Source organism: Solanum lycopersicum, chromosome 2 (genome assembly GCF_036512215.1).
Source record: "Solanum lycopersicum chromosome 2, SLM_r2.1".
NCBI lineage: Eukaryota > Viridiplantae > Streptophyta > Magnoliopsida > Solanales > Solanaceae > Solanum > Solanum lycopersicum.
Window position 1 is genome coordinate 54,659,256 of NC_090801.1, and position 27,587 is coordinate 54,686,842.

The 27,587-nt window shown below is 34.0% G+C and overlaps 1 protein-coding gene across 1 annotated transcript; it reads right to left on the minus strand.

Annotated features, from left to right (window-relative positions):
* Positions 1–2,921: 2,921 nt before the first annotated feature.
* LOC101248171 (protein CHROMATIN REMODELING 4) lies at positions 2,922–20,897 on the minus strand. The gene is made up of 11 exons (XM_004233863.5): positions 20,214–20,897; positions 17,939–18,225; positions 17,466–17,567; positions 16,513–17,328; positions 13,986–14,090; positions 11,053–13,806; positions 9,135–9,292; positions 6,908–7,022; positions 6,541–6,629; positions 5,665–6,307; positions 2,922–5,424 (listed from the first exon to the last, which is right to left on the minus strand). Exons 2-11 carry the CDS (start codon positions 18,155–18,157, stop codon positions 3,274–3,276), a joined length of 7,152 nt encoding a protein of 2,383 aa, XP_004233911.2. The 5' UTR covers positions 18,158–18,225; positions 20,214–20,897; the 3' UTR covers positions 2,922–3,273.
* Between the last annotated feature and the right edge of the window lie 6,690 nt (positions 20,898–27,587).

Here is a 27,587-nt window from a genome sequence, read left to right on the forward strand (position 1 = left end):
GGTTCAAATTTTATCAACGTTCACCTTTATATATAATTAATATTTGTATCGATAATGTCCACAAATTAGTCCGGATATTACTGTATTAGTAAAGTAATTTAGTAACTGATACTTTGAACTAAACTTTTCTTTTTTTATTTACACATACACTGAACTTTTTTTTTAAAAAAAAAAAACAAAAAACTCTTTCCAATCTTATCTTTACACTTGTCTTTACACTATATATTATAATATCAATGATGCATAGTACCAAACATAATATTAAAAATACATTATACTATGATTTAAATTATCATCGAGACTATCAATTATTATCTCCAACGAACCCTCATATCTTTATAAATTCAAAACCTAGGTACATCATTTTCTTTCATCTCTCTCAAAATTAACCAAAAATTGTATAATACAAAGTAAAATGACACAAATGCAAGGTCGTCAATGGTACTGGCCAAGATCGTCAATCACCACCAACACCGTTACCAGCACCACAACTCGAAGTTTTAGTACATCAACATCAATGTCAACGTCAACATCAACATCAACATCAACATCATGTTGTGGGCTAACGAGATTGTTGAGGAAGTTGAAGAGATGTAGTAATAAAATGTTGAAAACGAGTAGTAGTACGTATAGTACTACTAGTCGTCAATCGTCGTTCCAATGTCGATACGATCCACTTAGTTATGCGTTGAACTTTGATACAAGTGATCATGTTTCTGAAGATGAAGATTATTACAAGTTTTGTGCCTTTTCATCTAGATTTGTTGCTACCACAAAACCTCATGATTATCATCCTCAAACATTGATTAATTAGTGGTGCTTTCCACTAATTAGTTAATTAAGCTAGAAAAAGAAAAGAAGAGAAATTAATTAAACATATATATGTGTATTTTCTTATTTTCATGATTATTAGTAGTTGGATGAAAATCATCTTGTATACGGTTTATTGATTGAGGTTAACAAATTCCAAGTTTTGGAGAAACAGCTAAAACAAAATGGTAATTTTGATTCTTCTCATATGATTTTTTTGCCTTAATTAATGTGATAATATTTAATTGAATATAGAGTTTAAGAAGGACAGAATCAGATTAATATAACACAATTTAACCTAGCTAGTTGTCATTGATGTAAGAGAAGAATATTATATGATAAAGTCTCATGTTCAAATCTCAATGTATCAACAAAACTTGTGTTAATGGAAAGTAACATGTACTCGATGCAACACATAATTAGTTGGCTCGAAAACAAGCGATATAATAATTTATTATTTTTGGAAAAAGAATTATTGTCTAAAATAAATAAAATCGTAAAGATGGAGCGTATAGTTATGAATGATCTGATTAAGCATAAAATATAAAGTTAATTAATAGCTACTCAGATAAATTAGAAATCTCTTTGACAAACCAAAAACGACAAAACAATGGTAAGTAAAACTCAATTTGCTCATGACCTAGAAAATATAGCTAGGTTAAGAATATATACTAATAATGTCCATATAAGTTATTAAACCTAAAATATAATTTATTTTTTTTTGCTAATGAATGCACTTTTAATTATAGTACGAATGTTTAAATGAAATTTTACAAACGTAGACGTAAAAAATATCTTTTCTGCATTTTTTAAAGTTTATTATTGTGTCTTGGAGCGTGAGGGATGGGGGGGTGGCTACAAATATTTATAAAAAGTATGCATGTCGGTTTGTACAAATTTGTGCGTCACAAAGAAAATGTTTGGTGAGCATGTGGCACTACCATGTGCTACCATTTTGAACATGATGTATAAAATTATTGTAAATTTTGTTAATGTACTATGTTTCTTTAAGTCAAAATTAATCCGAACAATTGACCACTCGATGATTGAAATTTGTATTTATAAATAATACTATTAATAGGATTTTCTCTCAAATTTCGAAATCAGAACCTCTGATTAAGATCGAAATAATTTTACCATCACATTACAATTCATGTTAGTCGCGCTCAAATATCTCATTAATAAAAAAAAATTTCTCAGGAAAAGGAGAAGAGTAGGTACATTTTTTCAATTTCATTTCTTCTGTATAGTAAGCTCGTGTGAAGGGTAAAATGCAGTATTATTTATTTTTTTTTTGGTAAAAGTCAAACATTTTTTAAAAAAATGAATCGACAAATTTATAAATTATTATAAGTATGAAAACGATACAAGTATATGACAATAGTTTAAAATTAGGAATTTTCAAAAGTTTTGAAAATAGTATAAAGTTCAAGGTTTAAAAATATCAAAGTAGAAGAAAATGTCAAGTTTTCAAAATTCTAGAAGGGTGAAATGTATGAGGGAATATCGAAATATTAATTTGCAAAATATAAAGTAAAATAATACTCCATTTTTACTCCTAAATCTCCAACCAACTACGATTACACTAGATATGTTTGTTGATTACACTAGATATGTTTGTTGTTAAACCTGTGTACTAAGTAGCACACTTTCAACTTCTACATATGTTGTTTCACAAGAAAAGCTCACATCTTTCAGTAAGGTAATTCACTTCAACCTGCCTTAAAGATGATCAAAACCACCAAGAAGATATTCATATATTTCACTATATATCCAAATATAGCCACAACACATCCACCTTTTAAATCAACCGCGATAATGACGAGAGAATTGCATGAAATGTAACAACCTACCCAGTGTAGTCCCTTTCGAGAGGGTAGAGTGTATCCCCTACCTCCGAGTAGAGGTGTGAATGAAAAATAGAAGTTTCCAATAGGAAAATCCATCAATGGCACAATCTCAAATTGTTCAGGTGGGCCACTTATTTCTTTCCCTTTCGAGAGGGTAGAGTGTATCCCCTACCTCCGAGTAGAGGTTGTTTCCGATAGATCCTCTGATCAAGAAAAACAGTTCAAAGCAGTTTAAGAAATGGAAGTACAATAAACAACAGCTAACAACAGAACATTGCTGCAAAGTACATAAAATACATCCAAGCAAAGTTTTGCTTACATGAACCATAGTTCTGACACTTAGGAAGTCCTAAATGAAATGCTGAACCCAGCTACTAAACAAGTCCTACGAGGTCAACACCTCCGACTCTAAGGACGACGAACAATATTATATGCTAACTTCTATGTTTTTCTTTTCTCTTACACAAGCTTTACATAGTAACTTGTCTAACCTGTACTGTATTTGCTACTTTAACTGCATCCTGCCCTACAAAAACTGAGAACAATGGAGGGTCAGAGGCTTTAGTTACACTTCAAGAGATGATTACAACAATTAGCTCCCCATAAGGAAGAGCTATGGTTCACGGTCATCCTCCTGATGATCAGAGACTGTCCCTTCAGATGATATTTCCTCTACTTCTTCCTGTCTGGCTCGAGCAGAATCTGACTGTGTTTTGCTAGAATCCCTGCTATTAGTTTCAACTTTTTTCTCTGCCTGGAATGGACCCAATGTACTAGGAGCTGAGGTCTGATCTGTTTCCTGCTTCTCATGTGAATCTTGGGTGTCTGAAGAAGCAACCTGATCAACGGATTTGGGGAGAGGGACCATATTTCCAAGGAAACTTGGACTAGTAGCAATAGGAGGACCTGGTGCAACATGTGAATCTTGGGTGTCTGAAGAAGCAACCTGATCAACGGATTTGGGTAGAGGGACCATATTTCCAAGGAAACTTGAACTAGTAGCAATAGGAGGACCTGATGCAACACAGGATGCAACCAATCGAAGCACTTCGGGTGAAGGAGACAATCCAGAGCTTTTCTTCATTAGAGGAAATATTCTAGTTGAAGGATTCACATTCACACTTAGAGGAGGAATATTAAGGTTAGCTTCATTCGAAGGAAGTCCTGAAGTTCTGTCCATCACTCCAGAAAGCAGAGGGAATGCCGGATCCTGCAGACTACTTGTTCCAGCCATACTCTCACCATGTATGCTACTACCCTGTACATCAATAGTTCCTGCAAAATCTATTGGGAACTGCCTCATTACTTGCAATCCATGTTTCTTCTTCTTCTTCTTCTTCTTCTTTTTCAAGCTCAACCGTGGGTCCCTGGGTTGAGATGGAGGGGGAGAAGGAATAACAAATGGAGGGATGGTGGGATTCTCCTCCCCATATAGCATGCGAACTGATTGAGCAATTGCAGAGACAGCAGGTGGTAAATCTGGTTCAGGGAGTTTTGTTGGAATATTCACTGCTTCACGAAGCCAATGTGGTAGCTTATTCTTCAGTGAACTACACTCAACCACTTCCTTGCCCTTTGATTGAGAAACTCTCTGACCTTTATCGAGTACAGGAAGTGATGGATAATTGCTAGATTCACCACCTCCCGCATTGTTATGTGAATCATGTGAGATATTTAAAGACCTGTCAAGAAGGCTAGGTAAATTAACAAATCTGCTAGCACCATCATCAATCTCCTTTTGCAAGGCAAACCTGTTCTGACAACCCAAGCCAAGAGGACCCAAGCTACTGCTGCCCGACGAATTCAGCAGAAATGGTGACTCCGTAACAAAGCTTGATGGAGCTCCTAGTCTGTCTGATGGTCCCGCATTCAAATCTCGAGGAATGTTCACCCGGTACTTGTCAGCACTTGGAGTTGGAAGATGTGAGATATGTTTGCTGTTCAGATCAAGTCTCTCAGGAGGTTCCAAATGTGGAAAGCTGGAAGGCAGATCACGTAACCCTAGTTTCATGTCTGTTAGGTGAGTTGGTAAAAACTGTTTATTTAGTTTACAACCATGCAATGCTCGAGCCATCATTCCATCGGAAATGCCTGAGAATAAGCCTGATTTTCCCACTTTGGTAGGCTTGGATGGTTTCGGCGCAGATAATGCTGGTCCATCCATGATCTTGAGCTGCTCTTCTTCCCACCTAATTGATAAATCCTCAGGAGTTCTATACTTGGAAAATTTTAACTTCGTATCTCGCAGCATGGCATCCCAATTGCCCCTTCCATGTCTACGTACACCAATCCAGAGACAATCTAGTTCATCTTCAGACCAGACATCCAGTTTGTTTCTCCTTTTAAGTAGGTTGCCTGATCCTAACCCAGTTCTCAGCATAATGTTTTCAAGAACCTTCCAATGGTTTTCAGGAAATGATGATGATGAAGGTGCCATATGCCCCAACCCCTGTACAGGAGGCATCTCTTGTTCCTGCGGGTTAAACCTAGGTGCATCGTGAGGTGGAAATTTCAGATTGGGCAAAAATGGCAATACAGGGTGCTCACGAACAGACTCATTCACATCTCTTGATCCCAAAGACAAGTTGGGAAACAAGGCAGAGGGTGGACGTGGCATGTTCATAGCAGGAAACGGGTATCTTGGTAACAATGGCTTATCAAAAGGTTTGGGCAAAGCTGTCCTGTCTTGAATATCCGATGAAGTAGCACAAGAATTCTGTAAATTACCAGCAGAACATCTTTCTCGCATGGCAGGTCGAGGATGCTGCAGAGAAGGCATCATTAGGAATTCACATAAGCATTACATTTAATATGCATAAAAACATGCTACTCTCTCTATCCCAATTTATGTGACAAATTTTCCTTTTTAGTGACTTGTTTTAGAATACCAACTTTCAAAACTCTTCCTATCATTACACAAATTTCGTGCCAAGTCAAACAACATCACATAAATTGGGACAGAGGGAGTATAACAGAGAGAGAGAAAGAGAGAGAGAGAGCATACTGGATTGAATGGGAGATAAGAATCAGGTAAGCTATTCTTTGGAGGCTGTTGTGAAGGGTCCAGGGGAAGATCTGGCAATCTAAATCTCGGTGGGAAACCTTTAGCAACCATTTCAGTTGAAATCTCAGGAGGAGGAGCAATAGTTGGGAACTCCAGTCCTAATCCTTGCCTGTGTTGTCGAACATTTGACCTCGACAAGTTCCTCTGGGGTGCCTCCACCTGATGAGCATTAGGAGCACATAGTCCTAGAATTGGTAAAAGCTGTTTATCCACAGATTTAATATAGCTCATATCTTGTGCATGATTACTTGACTGGGGAATATCTGCAAGAGGATGGCCTCTTGATGGAAGATCTATGTTATCGTTCACTTTATGTTTCAGTTTCCCCAACCTTAAGGCTGAGTCGCCCATGTTTTTCTGTGTCTCAGATGATTTAAGACAGCTATTGTTTTCCAAGTTCATGACCACATGTTTCTCTTCACGGTTTCGTGATGATACATTCATCAAATTCACATAATGAGCTTGTGGAGGAAGGAGGTGACAGAGAGACTCTCGTCCAGCCTGCTCTTCCATGGGTCCAGATGCTTCTTCAATTGCATTTCTACGGGCTAGCCGTTCTTTCTGTTTGGCGCGAAGCTTAGCACTGCACCAAAAATATATTTAGATAAGTATTATCTTTCGAAGATAATAATTTACAGATAGCCAAGTTATTCAAACAATCCAGCCAAATGATGCAAAAGAATTCCAGTATCGTGCATTCTACTCTTTTTTCCCGCCATAAATCAAATATTATAAGATGAACCATCTCAATTCACTAAAGCAAATATGTTTCACTTAGACTTAGATGCTGATAAAAGCCAAAAGAATATGACTCACTATTTTTCCTTTAATGCTCGTCCAGCTTGACTGTACTCTCGCTCTGGTTCAGGCACAGGCACAGGCACAGGCTCCCCTTCCACGGCATTCTACAGTATCAGTCAATGGCCAAAATTAGTGTTCTTAAACTATGTCCTAATTAGGAAACCAGAGTGACTGCCTCCTAGGAAACAATCATCCATGTCAAGCTCATTAGCTTCAAACCAAAAAACATTATGCTTGTGGAATCACAACATTGTAGTAGAAATCAAAATTTTAAAGATTTAAAATACTGGATCCCAAAGAATTGAGGGGAGGGTTGAAGAATTTATCAAAGAACAAAAAAAAAGGGAGGGGTGTAGAAATATAAATAACATTATGGTAGTACCTCTGTTAATGTTTCATTGGGGTGTGAAGCATATGCTTCCCTGTAAGAAATGGCTTTCCTTAGGCGCTTGCCTCGACCTAGCGCTGCTTCCTCCTCGCTTTGATACTTCTCCCATCTACGCGCACAAGAACACCATGAAAGGAGGCAAAAGCCATAATGAAGGTATACCACTTCAAATGAAATCATTATCATAGTTTTGAAAACTGTGCATTCTTAAGTATGTAACATTGACTCTTCATTTAATTCACCAATCAATGAAGCGACTCCTGGACATGAATCAGCCGGACAGGCATCAAAAGCAGCAATCATGTTACTGTGATTTTTGTGAAATTCACATATTTATTCTTCATTTCTTTGAGCCCAACATATGTTATAAAAGGACCACAACCACCATCTTTCAAGTGCTGAGAACACTGCAAAGCTTTCTAGTACCCATGTCAAGCATATAAACTAAATATTAAATAAACTACTAAGGTGAAATCCTAATACTGCTTTCTGTGCTTTGCTTATCATTTTCTCTCTCTCTCCCCAAGAAGAAACATTGGCAGAAAAAAAGAAAGGAAAGAGACCTCCAGGAGCAAGTGAAACCCTATATAACTTGAAACAATCTCTGAATGTATAGATAATGACTGTAAAAGAACTTTACCCCTACACCACTAAAACATCCATTGTATCAAATACAAACACTTTTTTATCTTCTACATTGTCTACCAGAAGCCTGTACGAGTGAATCGTACAGGAGCTGAATCCCGTACTTGTATTGTGACCGGGTGTATCTCCACTGTTTCAAATCAGTATTATCTTACAATTGAACATGTGAAGTGAATAAAACTGGGAGTGTTGGTGGACGGGATGGCCTTCCTAAAAACGACTGACCTTCGGGAATAAGAAATATTTATAGCAACATCAGATGAAGTCTTTGAAACTGTTATCATTTTTCTTCTGAATCTGTTAATGCACTAATTACTAATTAAAGTAGTCAAAGATCTTCCCTTCGTTACTGGTAAATACAGTTTGCTCATCGAAATATTTTTTGCAAGAATATACTAATAGATAGTGGCTGACCAAGAAGATAGCAACCATCTGTTTGTATACTGTGAAGCAACTGTACGATTGTCACAGCTGTTTATAGCTCTGGTGAAGTAGGTGATGCACAGGAATACTATTGATATTTTGAGATGCTGGAACAATGGAGGTGCTGATGTAGAATAAGAGATGCTGAAGGGCTATACCAACATGCATATAGTGAACAGAACGGAGAGAAAGGAACGTTGTGTGTTTTGAAGACAAACACAATTCATTATAGAAGATTAAGCTGGAATGTATCGTCTTGTACAGAATTATTTGTAGATGAAACCGAACCAATACTACAGTTTATAGAGTTCTTGTAAGCAGAAAAGGACAGCCTGAACTTATTGGTCTTCTTATTAAATTGGCTACCAGCAAAGCCTTTGTGCTGACGAGTGATAAATGTACTCCTTTTCCACAAAAAAAAAATATACTTAATGCCAAGAATATATACTGACAAACTAATCGATGTACAGTAAAAGTTGGTTCGGTCTCTACTAGACTTTTTGCTCAATTGTTACTTAATGCAAAGAAAACATATAATGTCAAGCCCTGGTAAGGTTCTTAGCTTTGCATCGAATTAAACCACATGCTCCACCACTATAAATATAACCAACTACTACTACACCTCAAACAAGTCAGGAACTGACTATGTCACTCCATTTATACCCATCTCAGACTAATATTATAGAAGACACGTTCTCAGGAGAAAAATCTCTTAACAAGAATGAAACACTCCTAGCAAGTGTTGGACCTAAAGTAAATGAACTAACATGTCAAAAATGTAATCTCAACAAATGGGTACTGCCTATATAAATCTTTCCTTACATTCTGGCCTACTTTTCGCTAGGTTTGCATGGATTCTAAGAAATTGTGGATCTTTCTAAACAACTTCCTAAACACAATAGAAAATGAAGCTAAGAAATAGTCCATATGAATCCTTCAAGAAATTCATATGCAACCTATATTACACCTTTCTTGTTTTGATGTACTCATATTGAACAATTGTGAAATTGAAATACTTATTCTTCAAAATACAGAAAAAACTTCACCTTAGTATTGATACTTGCACACACCCGCATTGAATATATATGCATAGCTAAGCCCACACAATATGTATACCATCAAACAAATATAAGTAAGGTTGCCCAAAAAATACCTCACTCTTAGAAGCTTGTCCCACTCATTTTCTTCACTGCTACTTGCCAAGTTATCCTCTTTCTTCTCAACATTTTGTACACAAGTGTCTTCACTTACCACCATATCTGATGCTATTCCAGCTTGCTCTTCTGCCCCATCCTCATTCCATTCCAATGACTAGCAAAAGAGAAAGGAAAACACAACAGGTACAAAAAAAGATCAGCAAGACATTAGAATGATCTTATAATGATTGTTGTTCCTAATATCTTGCACAGAAGTTGCCAAAGTAACAAATACTGCTTCCATAGTCAGAGCAGAATAAATACCGTAGAATTCTTTTTTAAAATAGCATCTTATGTTAAAGACAAATTGAATCATCTCTTTAACTACAAGTTGAAGACAAGCAAGAGTATCCATTAAAAGTGAAAAGCTTTAGATTCACGAAAATAGACCACCAATAAAAATCTCAACTTAGAAAGACGCCGAACCATAATAAACAGAAAGTGGAAGATTCATCATTGTCACAGACACTTTACTAAGAGTGCATGGACAGTCATTACATGCCATTCATCATTGTCACAGACACTTTACTAAGAGTGCATGGACAGACATTACATGCCATACCAGACAAAAGATCAACTGCATCACACTAAATAGCACAAGTCATAAAAAACTGTTCATTATGTGCAGAGCATAATTAGACAATTAAAGTGATTCTACTTTTTGAGCATGTAAATTTATCCAGTGAAAAGTTCACGGCATGCCATTCAAATCCAAACAAACTTGTAATGTTAACACAGCTAAAACATATACCACTCCAGTAGCTTTATCGTTTACTTGTAATCGATCTGACAATTTATTTTCTATAGCAGCCTTCATCTTCAAGAATATACAGAACAATAAAGAAACAAGCTTGATAAGGGATGTAGAAAGAGTTTAGAAAAAACAGTTTGCATTAGGGGGATTTAAGTTACAATAAATTCAGCATCTTCTCCCAAGTAGGTTGAATCAGAGAAAACTTCTGAAGGAGCATTTGAAGAACTCAACAAGGCATAATGTCATAAGAACACTAACTCCAACATTTCTCCCACGCCATAAAAAAGGAGAGTTACGCTCACGACAAATGCATATCCTGTTTCAGAGATGGAAAATTACCAGTTGGAAGTTCCCAGAGAAATTTTCTACTTGCGACTGGTATGAGAGTTAGAGTTCGTATTAAGTTGATGTTGTTAAATTTTAGTAGCCAACTGTAGTTTTGTCATTTATTACCTTTCCAGCAATGACAGCACAATATCTGGTTTAAGGTCGTTAGATAAAAACGATTTAACATTTTCCTTGTGTATTTCAATTACTTATATTGGAAAGCAAGAACTAGAATTCTTAGTTGGAAACTTAAGTCCCCCAAGTAAAATACAGTTACATTGAATCTTCACCAAATTGATGATATAAGAATTGTGCTATGACATTTATGTTTTTTCACTTTCTCATCTCTGCTTCAACTATCTCTAATTCCAGCTTCTTCTTTTGTTGTTAAGTTCAATTTCTGCTGCTGTTACAGTGATGAAATAAAGTAATAGGCTATATTTGACTAACCCCCCCACCCCCACCCCACCCCACCCACCCCAAATAATGATCTTGGACCCTCACACTTGCTTATATGAAATTTAATTGGAGAAACATGGTAGTGACGAATTATATAGCGAACCCAACATGTTTAATGATGCCTAGTTCTTGGATCCTCACACTTGCTCAGTTACTTCACAACTTCCAACTGTCCTTAGGTGCTCACTATCTATCTCACAGTTTGAGCTACAAATTAGACCCTAATTTGTCAGTTTTCCGTCTAAGAATTATAGAGTTGGAAAACCATCCACTTCTACAAATCACTTTAAGAAATTTATGTCAATAAAGCAGATCTTTGGAAGAGCTATAGTTACCTTCACTGAGCCAAGCATATCATTCTCCAGTTCTGCTTCATTGTTATCAGGTGATTCTGACTGAAGATTTGAACGGTCAAGCAATTTCAAAATAGCATTTTCGTCCCACACAATCATAGTGCTGCCCTTGGTGCACTTATCTTTATAAACATCACCCAGGCTACCAGTCCTCTTGCGCTTATGTTCTACTTCAGGAACTGTGTCATCTTTATTGCTGGTGTTTTCAACAGCATCTTTCTCTGCCATGCTAGAGGAATCACTAAAAAGTTCTTCTGTTCCCCATCGAAGGATGTCCTCAACCTCCTTTTGGGACCCAGATTTGTTCACAAATAGCTGATCAAGCATCAACTTCCTCTTAGCAAGCTGAAGTATCCGTTCTTCAACACTGGCACGAACTACTAGCCGGTACACTAGAAGTCTCTTTGACTGTCCAATACGATGAGCCCGGTTCATTGCCTGTATATCTGCATGTGGATTGAAGTCAGAGTCATAGATAATAACAGTATCTGCAGTAGCCAAATTGATCCCCAGGCCACAAGAGCGTGTTGACAATAAGAAGACGAATCGGCTTTTGTCCTGATTAAACCGTGCTATTGCTGCTTGACGATCAGCCACAGCAACAGAGCCATCAACTCTTTCATATGTTTTTTGCCCAAATTCAATTGCCAAGTAATCCTCCAGAATATCTAGAAGCTTAGTCATCTGTGAAAATATAAGGACTCTGTGACCTTCTTTATGCAAACTTTTGAGCATAGAGTGCAGAAGAGTCAGTTTTCCAGAAGCCTTTATTCTCATTTCATGAAGAAATTCCACTGAACCAGATTCAGGCTCAGTTCCTGGGATAAGATAAGGATGGTTGCAAACTTTTCTTAACTGCATAACAATATTCAGCATTGACTGCTGTGCAATTCCTTTCCCGATGTTGCGAAGAAGCTGATAGTTCTTCGTAAGCATTGCACGGTAATATTCTGCCTGGATAGAAGATAACTCAACAGGAACCATTCGTTCAGTTTTAGGAGGAATGTTTTGCATGGCATCTTTTTTCAGTCTGCGAAGCATGTGCGGAGCGACAAGCTTTTTCAATTCTTCCACCTTTTCGGCTGTTGTAAGATCATTAAACTTCTCCTCAAATGACGATAGTGAAGGAAATGACGATGGCTGCAAGAAATTTAATAAGTTATACATCTCGCCAATGTTGTTCTGAAGAGGAGTACCAGTCAATAGCACTCGATGCTGGAAAGAAAATGTGTTGAGCATGCTAAAGAGTTTACTACTAGAATTCTTAAGACGATGTCCCTCATCAACGACAAGAACTTCCCATGGGATCCCACGCAGATAAGTGGAATCAACGAGAACCATTTCATATGTAGTCAAAAGAACATTGAACTTGTATGAAGTAGACCTCTTATTCAGGTCACTTTGATCCCTTGAATGCCATTCAAATTGACGAATCACAGCTCTTGCTTTAGCAGTCCCATGGTATTCTACAACATTTAGGTGTGGAGCCCATAACTGAAACTCTGCCATCCAATTTGGCATTGTGGACAGAGGAACCAAAACTAGAGAAGGAAGTGCAGCATTAAACTCGGTATACAATGATGATAAGAAAGCAGAAGCTGATATTGTCTTCCCAAGTCCCATCTCGTCAGCAAGAATGACATTTTTGGATTTATGCCAACACTTGCGCAACCAATTTAAGGCTTCCATTTGATGTGGAAATAATGAGCCTCCCAGTTCTTTAGGCTGCTCTGTCAGAGCAACTATATCATTTTTCTGGCGTTCTTTCCTTTTTCTCGCCATATCATCCTTGGTAGCATTTCTGGCTAATGCTTGGGATTCAAACTGATTAAACTGATCAATCAAATGAGATGACTTTGCAATCACAGGTTCCTCTATTTTTTCCCAAGTACATTCATCATAAGGAAGACCGGTCCATCTCACAAACACTTCATCTGAACCACTCATACCAGGCCGAGTTGCAATAATTCGCTGAGGCAACTTCCACTGTTCATCACAAATATTTATTGTTGCTGTCCCATACTTTGCCTTGTAGTTGTCCAGCTTTCTTTTTGCCAGAATTTTCAGTTGAGACTCTGGGATCCAAGAGTTATGAATATTTGATTTCCCAACCCACTTAACAAGATACTCATAGACAACATTTACGCTGTTAGAAGTTGATGGTTTAGCCAAGACAGTCTCCTCACTTTTCTTGAAAGAGGTGGTATCTGTAGTAATCATTTCATCTTTTCCCTTGGCAGTTCCAACTTTATGAGTCCCAGATGTGACATCATCCTTTGACTTGGTTTTGTCATTATAGTTCTTTTCAGTGGAATCATTGCTTTCTCCAGAAGTATTCTGCGTATTAGCCAGATAATCATCAGCATTCACAGCAATGTCTTCTTCATTGTTGTTGATTGCACCTTCAGATACTGAACCTTGAGAGTCTTCCTTTACTGTGCCAGTTCCTTCCGTGCATTCTCTGCTACCTGATCTTCTGCACACATGCATTTCATCCTTGCTGGTATCATCCTTTGAGCTTTTTCCTTTATCAGGAATGTCCAAAGTTTCTTGAGAGCCACTGCCTGGATATTCTATACCAACCTCAACTACGGACACATCACCGCTGGGTTTTCCATCATTTGCTTCCTCTCTCGCTGAATCTCTCAATGCTGGGTCATTTGCATTTATTCCAGGGATATCATGTGAACAACTAATATTATCATCTTGCACTCGACATGCCAGCACCCTATCAACCTGCAATTAAACATGTGTCAAAAGTAGGAAAACAGATTAAGATTATCATCAATCTCCTTGGTTTCTCTGCCCTTTTAAAGGTAGTTTTACAAATTACATCAAAGAGTGATAAAGGAACAGATTATTCTTATTATTAAATGATAATAATAAACCTATAAGTTAGTCCTTGGAACTAGTACCTGTTGAAGACTGGGACCATTATTATCATATATTAAAGGTTCAGCAGCAACTTTTCCAGCTTCATGTGACAGATCTGATGGCTGAGCACCCTCTTCAGAAACCAACTGCATTAGCCCAAAAAAAGAAATAAAATCAACAAAAGAAACAATTCTTGAGATGGTTTTTGCATATTACAATATCAATTAAATTAAAAAGAAAATAGACAGCTCAGAAAATTGCTGCTTCCCTTCTTTCTCTCTTTTTCTTTTTTGGCCTTTCCAGTTTAGTTCCTAATTCATATAATTCCCACGCCCTTCAAACAAACTATTTTTTTTTTACAAGCTAAAGTAAAGCTGTTTTTATACCAAAAAATAGAACTACTATTATTAAGCAGGAATTCAAATAAGTACAAAGCTTCATTTTTTCCTCCTTGTTTAGAATAGCACAAAGTTCTATTAACTCAAATAGAAGCAAAACTGTACAATTGAAGAAATCAAGCAGATTAATACTATCAATTAACTAGACAAGATGGTCAACAACATAGTTTGATCCCTCTATGGATATTAGCCTCCAGGCCCCAAATATTGAAGGCCTTATTATGTGACTACAGTCTCCTCTCCTAAAAGTAGGTTATCACAATATTTAAGCATTCATATCTTACCAAAAAAAAAGGGAGACAAAATAAACTGACATGCCTGTTTTGGGACATGACGATTTAGATACTGAAATTAATACTCAAGCTCAATTCCTTCAAATATCCTTTTTTCAATTTTAAATGAAAAGCATCTAAAAAAATTTAACACTATACTAGATTCAGGAGAAATAAACTTTTGTTAAAAATTATATTACAATTTAAGACTCTATCTAATATATAGAATTTTGCATTTGATTGATTAAATTTTATCATAATTTCGATAGAATGTGATTTAAGAATCTATGTTCAGACTAATTTTTGGTTTTTTAATAGACAGATTTGCACCTTCTAAAAAACAAGGGCCCAAAAACTATTTTATTCCTCTTAACAGATAAAACTTTTGTTTATATATTATTTTAGTATTTAAAATTGTCTAATATTTTGAATTTTGAATTCAATAATTAAATTATACCATATTGTTGATGGAATGTGATTTAAGGATCTATATTTGGACTAAATCTTTTTTTTTTTAAATAGACGAGTATAATCTGTTTGAGATATATCTACACTATGATAAGAAGAGAAATTTCTAACATGAAATGTTGATTTACTTTTCTACCTATTATTAAGTACATTTCATGTTGGATAAAATCATAATTATACTCTTAATTTGGTGATACTAAAATTCAGGATTTTGGATTTGAAAGTTGAGGACTGTCAAGCCTAACTCGTACTTAAATTTCTGAAGCAGACATTCTACTTCAGAAATTTTATGGGATTGAATTTCTTTCTTTATTGAGTAAGCTAAAAAAGATCGACAATCATCCTTTTCATATATTTACACATTATTCTTTAACTTTTATTACATGACTAAAAAGTAATTTGTAAAATAATATTCATGCATTTAAAAAAAAAAGTCTACTCCATAGATAAGATACACGTACGACATGCATGCCGTGAGACTGCTTAATGAAATTTTATTCTCCCTTTTTCTCCTTTAAAATAGATTTAACATTGGATAGTCATTTACTTATATTCCTCATATTTAGGACTTCTAAATCAACTAAAATTCTATTGATTATATCATTTTTAAATCGATATAAAATAACTTCAAATTAATTTTTAAAATTCCTATTTTAAGTTAAGGGTCTATCAAAATATGTCTCTCTACTTCCAAGGTAGGGGTACAGTTTGAGCACACTTTACCCTCCCCAAGATCCCACTATCTGGGATTACACATGGTATGTTGTTGTTAATGTTGCACCTCTCTTCAATATCATGGTAAAAGATCTACTTGTAGACATGTTTAGCTTGGAAGAACTCACTCAAGGCTAACTTATGTTTTCTTTCCCCAACCAACAGATGGAAATGTTTTATCACTAAAGAAAAAACAACACTAAAATCTATCGAGCAAAACTGATGAAAAAGGTTTTGATCCATGTAATAGGTGTTTCATGTGTAACTTTGAAGCTGAGGATATTAGACGTTTGTTCTTACATTGCATTGTTGCCAGAAATCTATGGGACATGTTCCTAAATATTTTTGGGCTATCGTGATTTATGCCACTTAGCATGAAGGATGCCTTAATCAGCTGGTATTGTTGGAAGGGGCAAAAATCAAGAAGAAATATGAGGCAAACCATTCCTAGACTCTTGGTTATATGTTGTCACAACATGGACATCATAGGAATCTGAGATATTTCAAGGAACCTAAGATTCATCCCTAGGAGCTAGATGTCTTATTAATTTGTGTAATTGTTATTATTGTGTAGGGACCAAGCCTCCTACTTTTGTAATACTACATCCTCTGCATGACTTCAACTAACAAGATATCCTACCTTATCAAAAATTGAAATCTACGAATAAAAAAAAAGAACAGATTTGAAGAAAGAATGCAAAACATAGGGATTATACCTCATCTTTAAGTTGGGTTTCAATATCTCTCCTATCCCTATTTGATGCAGTCACTGAAGGCTGACGATTAACACGCTTACGCTTTTTCTGCAATTTGCTTGACTTTGAACCAGACCTTTTAGTATTATCAGCAACTAGCTTTCCCTTGTCACTCCTAGATTTGTTCTGACTGTCAATGTTGTAAAAATTAGGCTTCCTTTTCCTGTCTTTTCTAGAAGCGGCCTCCGAAACAGCTACAGGTTCACCACCTGGAGATCTATCACTAGAAGGCAAGTCAGGCTTCTTTTCTGAGGCTTTGTCATTTGTCTTCGAATCCGTCATATTCAAAAAGGGTGTTGCATCATTCATTGAAGAGCTCGGCTTCTCCAATGGAGTATCTGCGGAAGGCACCCCCTTCTCAGCTGGAGTATCTGAAGGAGGCACTTCCTTCTCCACTGGATTATCTGCTGGAGGCACCTCCTTTTCTTTATCAGCACCTATGTGCAATGAACTACCATCTGCAGCACCATCCAGGGAACAGTGACTTGGTTCAATGTCACAAGGAACATCATTGGAGGAATTACCTAGCTTCTCCATTTGACTGAGGTGTGATAAAGGAGTTCTTTCTTTGCCCGAGGATCTCTTTTTACCAGGAATGGAGCTTTCAAAAATCAGGGATATTTTGGAGATTCCAGATGACTTATTTTCATTTTTTGCTTTTCCACCTGTAAATTTTGTCCTTGCCCGTTTCGAGACCATATCTAGAGGATTAACAGACTCATGTGTATCGTTCTTCTGGTAACATGTTGGACATTCCCACTTTCCAGTTGGTATACGCTATATAGGATAAAGAAAATGTCAGTAACAAAAGTAAACTGGATAGGATAAATTGGAAAGGGAAACCCAAACTACTACATGAAAGGTTTAAATGAAAATCATCAATCCGGTTTTAAATAAAGCAACTATAAGTATACCTTAAGAGGAGGATCCAGACACTGAATATGGTATGTACGCGGACAGCTTTCACAGCAAAGCAAATTTCCACCAAGATCACAAACAACACATTCATAATAGTACTGGATGAGAGCAGATGGAAACAAGCGTCAGAAGCATTTTGAAAAGGCAAATGTATATAAGCGATAAAGGTCGTGAAAAATACGTAAATCACAGTACATGAATCACACAGCAAATAAAAATCAAATAGCTTTTTTGGTCAGACAATTCTGGCAAGATAATAGCAAAACTAACGGTGAGAGCTTAGAGGTAACGTACTCATAAAGAACTAACCAAAAAGAGAAGTTAAGAATACCAAGCTAAAGATGCATGTTGGTCTCTTGATCAAGAAGGGAAATCTTCCTCCTAACTACAGTTCAAGTCTTGTTTACCATGTAGTTTCACTCCCATAAATTGAAAAAGAAATAAAGAAAAACATAATGAATATACTAACCCCATCATTTCCTTTCTTCTTGCTAGAAGAACGACTTGAAGTGATTTCGTTTTTCACTCGACTTTTGGGTGAGTCACTCGAGGGTAAATCCAAGGGTTTTGAAGCCTTTTCTTTGTCATTTGACACATCAGGACCAGATGGAAGTTTTCGACGCTTGCGTTTTAAGACCCAGTTTCTGTTAAGCATTTTACTGGACGGTGAACCGTTTTCTTTCACCATTGCATACGGGATTGTACATCTCAAGCCAGAAAATCAGGACCTTCAGGCATCAAACTAATCACATATGCCTGCAAAATTTTGTTTCTCGGAGCGTTAGACATGAACCTGAAAGGAAAAACTAGAACACCTTTTGGAAATAAAGGTAAAGAAAGAAGATTTGAGCATACTGCATGAACAGAAAACATAGTAGGCTATTCAAATAGGAAAAAACTTTACATTATAATCTAAATAACAAAAAAGCTCCCTAAACTTCGATCTCGCTTCTACTTTTTCCCTTCTTTTTTTTAGAAGCATCTTTGACACTCTTAACTATAAAAAAATGGAAAAGCCACTTTCTTAGGATGAACACAACATAGTTTGCTGGAGATTTCTAATGCATTCACATAGATGACAACTTAGTTAGCTTATTAAATCTTCATTCACTGAACAAGTACCAAACACTGCTTCGTTGTAGATGATCATCTTTCATGTGCATGATATTAGCTTGTGAATACCTAGCGTTGCGTAATCGAACATGTAACTGAGGATGCAAAATAGAATGTTGAAACTAGATCCATGAAACTCATCGTAATTAATGTGTAAGAAAGATGAAAGCTACCTCGAAATTAAATGGTGGAAAGAACACAAAAAATAATAACATTGGGAACACTAAACATGAATTGACCCTACAGAGACCAACAATGACCTAATAATTTCTAGAGAACCACTACAAATAAACCTTAAAACGAAGTTAGCATCAGCCAAAAGAAGATAATTGGCAAATTTAAAAATGAACACTAGGACAAAGTAGCAACGAGGTATACTTTTAATATATTAGGTTGGTTTAGCAAAAAAAATATAATCCAGATAAACAGACATAAATACACTCCCTTGACTAATTTAACAGAAAAAATAAGCATCACTTCCAGAAATTTTTCGAACTAGGATAAAACGAGACAAGTAGCTGAAATCATAAACTGAAGATGCAGCTAGTGGAATATGAAAGTATAACTTTGTAGGTTCAACATGGTTCATGAATCAAAATTGAAGTATATAAGGAAACCGAGCTTAATTAATTAAAGGACAGTTTGGATTATCAGAAATGCAAGTACATCATTATTACTTGGAAAACACCAACTTCCACAATAATCGGTTTTCACCTATATTTTAAAGCATCAACTTCCACAACAACACAACAATCTATTTCACACACACACACACACACACACATATATATATATGGGGAGATGATTTAAAACCCAGCCCTCAAACAGAATCTAATTAACAGGCTTACGCCATAGTAAGGCAGGTTAGGGGAAATTATACCATGTTCTTCACTTCCAACATAGATGTAGGCATTTCATTTACAAATTTATATGGCACTAAAATCAGAGTTAAAACTCAACCAGATAAGGAAAATAGCACAGTTGCATTTCCCTTCCAACATAGACATATGTGTTTCATTTAGAAATCTTAAGGCACTAAAACCTGAGCTAAAATTCAACCAGATAAGGAAAACGGCATAATTGCAATTAAAGAATCGCTAAAACCTAAATTAAAATTCAACCAGATAACGAAATCAGCAACAATCACATTTAAAGAATCATTAATTTCAATTTCAACAGACCTTAGAATCAAGTCGCAACTAGCAACGCAAATGCTCAAGCCAGTAGAGACTTCCTAAAGCCATTCAAACAATTTTTTGATGAACACTGAAGCCATTCAAATAATCAAAGCCACATTTTTCCTCTTTATCAATCCAGCAGAACAAGCATGTGTTATACAGAAAACAAAACCATCACATGCATGCACAGCTGAATTAAACCATCAATTGATCATAACCCTTTCAAAACCCCTCAACCATTTCAATTAGCACCGCCAAGACACAATTCAAATCACCTAAAGATCAAACCTTTACAACAAAATCAAGCTCAAACACACAACATTCCCACCAATCAAGCTACACCCACATCAAACTAAACAACAAAACACACAAAAACTCAGCTCAAATTAAAAACTTAGCAAGTCCCATTCTTTTATCAAAATGACACCAACCCAGATAAAGATTAACACATACCTGCAGATCAAAACATATAAAAATCCAATCTTTATATATATATCAGCTGAATCAAGAACAACAAAGTAAGAAAAGGGTAAAAGGGGAGTAACCCAATTTAGGGTATGAGGTATACAATAAAGAGAGAGAAAGAGAAAGCAAGCGGTAGAAGGCAGCCAAAAGATATAAATAGAGAGAAAAGGTTTTAGAGAGAGAGAGAGAAAGAGTGCATCCAAATACGGATTCACCGGGGTTATAGGACTTTGGGGGTTACACATCACAACACACACAGCTCAACACAAACACCAAACACTGACATGGCAGGCCAAAGGAGGGGGGGTGTGGGGGGTCTGTTTCTTAGGGGGGGTGGGGTAGGTTTGTGGGAAGCGAGCCAAAGGACATTGCCACTGCGATGATGACACGTGGAGGTCTGGATGGTTATCCCCATTCTCTCTCTTCACACTTTTCATCACACTTCTTCTCTGTTTGATTCTTGAATGAGAAGAATAGGAGACTGAGAAGAGAGATTAAACACATTCTGTTGAACCATTCTTGTAATCTCATGTTTATATATGTTTCTGTCAATTTCTCTCTCTACAAATTTTTTAATTCTAAAAATAAATATTACTATAGTTTTCTTCACATACTTTAAACTTACTTCCTTTTTCTCTCTCTCTCTCTAAATTTTTTTTCATTATAGACCCCATCATGTGTTCTGCAAGGCATTCGATGATAACTTTTGATTCTCCGCCGCGACTCAACACGAAATTTAAGAAATATAAATTTTTCAATATATTTTTAAGTTTGAAACTTTAGATATATCAAATAAAAAAATAAAACGAATAAATTAAAATAGAGAAGATATTACTATTATTGTTGTTTTAGGATTAATCTAATCTAATTAAAAATTAGAGAAATATATTAACGATCTTTTGAATTTATTGTAAATATAGTATATGTTTTATTAGCAAGTAAATATATAATAAAGCAAATACTTTCGATTTAAACTTCAGGAAAAAAAAATTCAGTGTTCTTAAATGTTTATCAGGTTGTCGCGTCCTTTGAATTACATATGTTGATTTTATAATTGAAACGCGGTCAGAGTTTTGCGGTTTATTGAGATTGATACGTATAATTAAAGAATATAATTTATTTTAAGTAAATGATTTAATTATATAACTTTTCAAAATTTTGAACTGGAATTATGTAACACTTGATATCTTACTAGTTATTACATATTCAAGTGCTCGATTGACATACCCTACTTTTAAATATTTAAATAAATTTTATTAATAAATTTAAGGGATTATTTATATATTCCGTCTTCAAAAATATGTCCTTATTTATATATGATATTTGTAGTAGTACTTTTTTTTTCATATATTGGAAGTTCATTAGGGAGTTGGAGGAGCAATGTAGATAGATCCTTTTGTAAATCTATGATGGTGTTATTTATAGAAAATATACTTGTTTGAAAGTGACTTCACATTTTTCTTGTTTCTGCAATTTTGGATTATTATTATTATTATTTAAAAAAAATATATATTTTTTAAAATTTTCAAGTAAAAGTTCTAGCAATTGTTAATATCCTAATTAAAGATGTTTATATTATTACATTGATAGTTTTCAGTGTAATAAATTATTCATATCATGCATAAATCATCATTTTAATTAACACAAGTAAAATAATAGTCTTAAACAATGTGTACACTGTATTAGTAGTAGTAATTAGATATTAATGAAGTTTTCTGTTAGTATTAAATTTAATAAGACCATCATAAGGTAGTAAATGTACTTTAAAGCATCAACTAAACAAGAAAAATTGATTGTTCTTGAAAAATTAGTTATTTTTGTATATACACCTAATAAATATGGTCATGTACTTTGAATATTATTTTGGCAAATAATAATAATTGTGTTTTGACTTGAATATGGTTTATAATTACTTGTATATTAAATGTTTATTTTTGAAAAAATGAGTCAAATATACGTTACATATCTTAAATGGATTTTTGTATTTAGATATATGCATAGTAATGTGGTCATATTCTTGAATATATTTTGGCAAATAATAATAAGTGTTTTCTATTGAAATCAAATTTATTTATATGTATATTACATGTTTGTTGACAGTTAATTTGTTCTTATTTGAAATTAGTCAAATATACATAAAATATTTAAAGATTTTTTTTATATATATTTTGATATGCATGGAGTAAATGTGGTCATGTCCTTGAATATTTTTTGGCAAATAAAAATAATTATCTTTAATTTAAATTTAATTTATTTATATGTATATTAAATATTTTTTCCTTTTAAAAATAAGTCAATTATACGTTACATATCTTAAATTGAGTTTGTTTATTAGTAATACGGTCATATACTTGAATATATTTTGGCAAATAATAATAAATGTTTTCAATTGGAATCAAATTTATTTACAAGTATATTAAATATTTAGTCATTATTTGAAATGAGTCAATTAGACATTACATATCTAAAGAGCTTTTTTATATTTTGATATTTACGAAGTAAATGAAATATCTTTGAACATTATTCGATAAATTAAAAAAAAAATTGTTCAATTCTTAAATAATGTTTATTTGAAATTCAAAAAAACAAACAACATGTATTTTTGTTATTGTCTTTTTTGATATCATAAACTACCCACATTTTTGTTGATTTAGGAGTGAAAATATAAGCAGATTATTATAAGTATAACATGATTCATAAAATATGTTACTGAAATAACTTATGCAAAATTAATTAAGCTTTGAATAAATAATATTTTAATATCTATCATTAGCTAACAAATTCGTGATTTGTTTGATTTAATAATGCTTAGAAGTATCGATCTTCTTTTTCCCCTTTTTTTTAAAGAAAATATTTTAGTTCCATAGCAAATACACTACAAATTAAGTAAATTTATAATGTGGTTAATAAAAAATAAATATAATAAACATCAACTGCAAATAACTAGTTTAAAATAAATTTTTGTGTTGAATAACTAACGATTTGATAGCATTAAATAACAAATTAGTGATTTATTTAGTTTAACTCTAAAATTGTTTGATCTTCTTTGTCAGCCTTTTAAAGATTTTTTTGCTACTCAAATTTATTTATATGTATATTATTATGTATAAATGAATGATAACTGATATTTGTAAGAGAGTCAACTACATATTACATATCATAAGCAATTATATACATTTGAATATCCACATAATAAAAATAATCATGATATTAAGTAAATAAATATAAAATTAAATTTAATTCAAACCTATAATTTTTATTGAGCTTAAAAAAATTTAAAGTAACATAGTGTTTTTTTTTCCTCATTTGTTATCTGGCATATTTAGCTGAATATGAACTTATTAATCATAACAATATTATTAAACTTATTTTCACTATATCTCACACTATTGAATTCACCTTCTCATTATACTATCGTTTCAATAATAATATGTTTTTATCCAAAGATTACATCACTTTAAACTTAATATTGATGGTTCCTTCGATACCAGAAGATTGATTACTATAAAAAAAATAAAACTGAGTCAATTCACTATATATATATGCAAAAAATTCATAAATTTGTAGAACTTGTTTTTTCTAACAAGATTTTTTTTGCGTAATCGTAAAATAGATTTTATTAAGGTAATAATCTTTTAAACGAATACATACCACTAACATATTTTTCATATTATATAGATGTTAATCGAAAAAAACTAAGAAATTCGGTAATTTGTCATAACTTCAAGAGAAAAAAATAGTGACATATGCTTTGACAAATTATACAAACAATAATAATAGTTAAACACCATAAAAAAAAGAATAAATAAATTTACAATGAAAGTCCAAATTAAAATGTTATGAGCAATAATAAAATACCCTATTATTATACATGCTTTGAGTTAATACAAATATCCATGTTTATCACACGGTAATATCAATATTTATGTGGAGTTTAATTATTTTTTTCCCTAACATGCTTATAAAAATTCTTTAATTTTACTTTTAAATTATCAAACATGCACATGCATTATCATAAATATTGATTGAGATTATATTTTTAATTGTGTTTATAAAGATAGATAAATTTATTTTTTCCTATCAAGTTTGACACGTAATGTTATATGTATAACTCATTTATAAGTTAATAATTATTAGGAGTATGTAATTGAACTGTTGTCAAGTAATGAATAATTTATTTAGCAAATAATACTATAAATTTTATAATTTAAGAATTCGTACCATTTGAAAGTACAAGCAAAAAGTGCTACTAAATTAATTTAAGAATTCGTACCTTTTTTTTTAAAAGGGAAAAGGGATTTGTGTAACGACCTGTTTAGTCGTTTTGAGCAGCAGATTTTATTTCAGGAAAAACTGGCTGAGACGACGGAATCCATGACGGACCGTCATGGGCACGACGGACCGTCGAGGGTGTCTCGTTCCAAAATACTTAGAATTCTGAAAATTGGGTACTGAAATCGACTCTCTGAACTTCGTAACGGAATGGCAGGACGGACCGTCGTGGGCACGACGGACCGTCACAGACTCTTTAAGGGAATTGAGTCTCTGAACTCTGTGATGGAGCAGCAGGACGGACCGTCGCAGGCACGACGGGCCGTCACAGGCTGCGTAATTCCAGGCGGAGTCGGATTTCTTTAATGTTTTAAGGGACGTTTTTGACTATTCCGGCTTTAATTATAAAGTTAGTGGGTTAATGTTAATAAGTCTAATTACTTGGGGGTTAAAAGAGGTAACCTTGAGTAAATTAGTGGGTTATTATTGCCATCTTTTATTCTTAATTATATGCTAATTAGGGTAAAAGAAAGAGGGTTTGAATAAAGAAAATAGAAAGAACAAAGAGAGAGGATCGAACGAGAAGAGGAAAACACAAAGCTTTGGGGAATTTGCTTGCTTGATCACTAATCTTCAGTGGAGGTAGGTTATGGTTTTTATACTATTCGTAGTAAACTCTTAATAGCGAATGATATGTATTGGGTAGTGTTGTAAACCCTTCTATATGCTTAATTATGTGTTTGCATGTTGTGATTATATAATTGTGATAAAATAAGTATGATGAAGCTATTGAATCCTAAATCTTGAAAAAGAAACCATAATCTACTTTGTTAATGATGATGCCTTAGTATGAAAGAAGGTTTGATGAACGAAAGTAGTGAGATTAGGGGATCGGGTGCCACGTTCCGGTACCAGGATAGTATATGAGAATTGGAGTGTCACGTTCCGACACCAGGATAGAATATGGATCGGGTGCCACGTTTCGGTACCAGGATAGTATATGAGGATCGGAATGTCACGTTCCGACACCAGGATAGAATATGGATCGGGTGCCACGTTCCGGTACCAGGATAGTATATGAGGATCGGAGTGTCACGTTCCGACACCAGGATAGAATATGGATCGGGTGCCACGTTCCGGTACCAGGATAGTATATATGGATCGGGTGTCACGTTCCGACACCAGGATTAGTAAAGAGAATGAATCTTGAAATATGTTTTTATACTCAACTTAATGAACCTAATTCCCAAATGAGTATGATGGGGAGGCGTGAGTCCTCATTGATGAGCTTGGTGTTGCGACCAAGGGTTATGGTAATTGTAAATGCCGCATGTTGAGTATTATAGTTGATTTTATGATATTATCTGATATATACTATTTTCTATTTTGAGTTGGCCGATGATATCTACTCAGTACCTGTGTTTTGTACTGACCCCTACTTGTATGTTTTCTTTTTGTTCATTGTGAAGTATAACAAACGTACCGTCATCTTCAACTCAACCGCAACTCTAGCCAGTCTTCGTCACACCAGATTTCAGGGTGAGCTAAAGCTTCTAGCTTGGACTGGATCTTCTTCTTCATGTCTTGATGCCTTGAAGTTCTGGCATAGACTAGCTATTATTTATGTTTAGTTTCTTAGATACTATTAGCTTTAGTAATTTGAGGATAGATGTTCTTGTGATGATGACTTCCAGATTTTAGGGAATAGTAGTTGTTGAGTTTCTTTAGAAGTTTATTGAATTGATTTTCATTAATGAGTTTAAGTCTTCCGCATTGTATTTTGTTCATTATGTTTAAAATGTTGGGGTTCAGAATGGTTGGTTCGCTCACATAGTAGGATAAGTGTGGGTGCCAGTCGCGGCCCGATTTAGGTCGTGACAGTTTGACATACCCCTCAACTTTGTCATTTAGAGCTGATATGCCCCTTGTTATGAAAGTGGCTCATATATACCCTTTTCCTCTAACGGAAATGGAAAAAAAAATAATTTTAATCTAAATTTTTATTATTTTTTTCTAAAAAATATAATCCCATATGAGTAAATTTAATCCTCGTCAAACATATTTTTTTGATTTTTTTTTGTCTCAATCACTAATTTATAATTATTATTTTGATAATCAAATTTATTTATGTTTCACTAATATTTTTGTAAAACTTATTGTAGATGACCAAAAATTTTCTTCGAATACGAAATTAAATTACAATACACACAAAAAAATAGTTTAATTTTTATTCTTTAAACTAAGGAATGAAAGAAAAAAAACAAAATAAGAATAAGAAATTCAAATAATTATAATAAAAGAAGTCAAAAAATAATTTATATATGAAAAAAATTAAAATATACCTTGAACTTTGATAGAAGAATCATATATACCACTATAAAAAAAATTTAAAAAAATTAGAAGTAATAAATATAAATTTAAAACTAATTTTATAACTTCCGTTAGATGAAGGGTATATGTGAGCCATTTTGTAACGACAGGGGTATATTTGAGCCGTTTGTATAACGGTAAGGGCATATATGAGCCACTTTTGTAACGAGGGGTATATCAGCTCCAAATGACAAAGTTGAGGGGTATATCAGATCCTTTTCCTTTTTTAAAAAAAAAAAAATCGCACTATCTGAAAGTGCTTGTACTGTTCAATTTGAAATAATCTTCACTTTAATAATTTAGTTTATAATTAAAAAAAAAAACTAAAATAGAAAATCATATATGTAATAACGTCTTTTACATTTAAAAATATATTTAATATCGTAGGTATTCACTTTTAATTGGTGTAAAGAAAGTGAAGTTTAAATTCAAGATTAAACTTTGCCCTGTGCAAATTTGAAATCGTATGAAAATAAAATAATCAAATTACCATAGCTAATTTTCATAAGTTGAGCAGATTATATGTAGTATAAGAAATTTGAGTGTGATTTTTTAAAATATCATTTAGTTTAATTACTATGAGTTTTTCTATTGTATAATACGAGGAACAAACAATCTATAGTTATCAATTTATATCGATTGTATGTACACCATTCAACTAAGTTCATTGTAGTGACAATTTTTATACCTCTTAATTAGGGTTTTGAAAATATTTTTTAA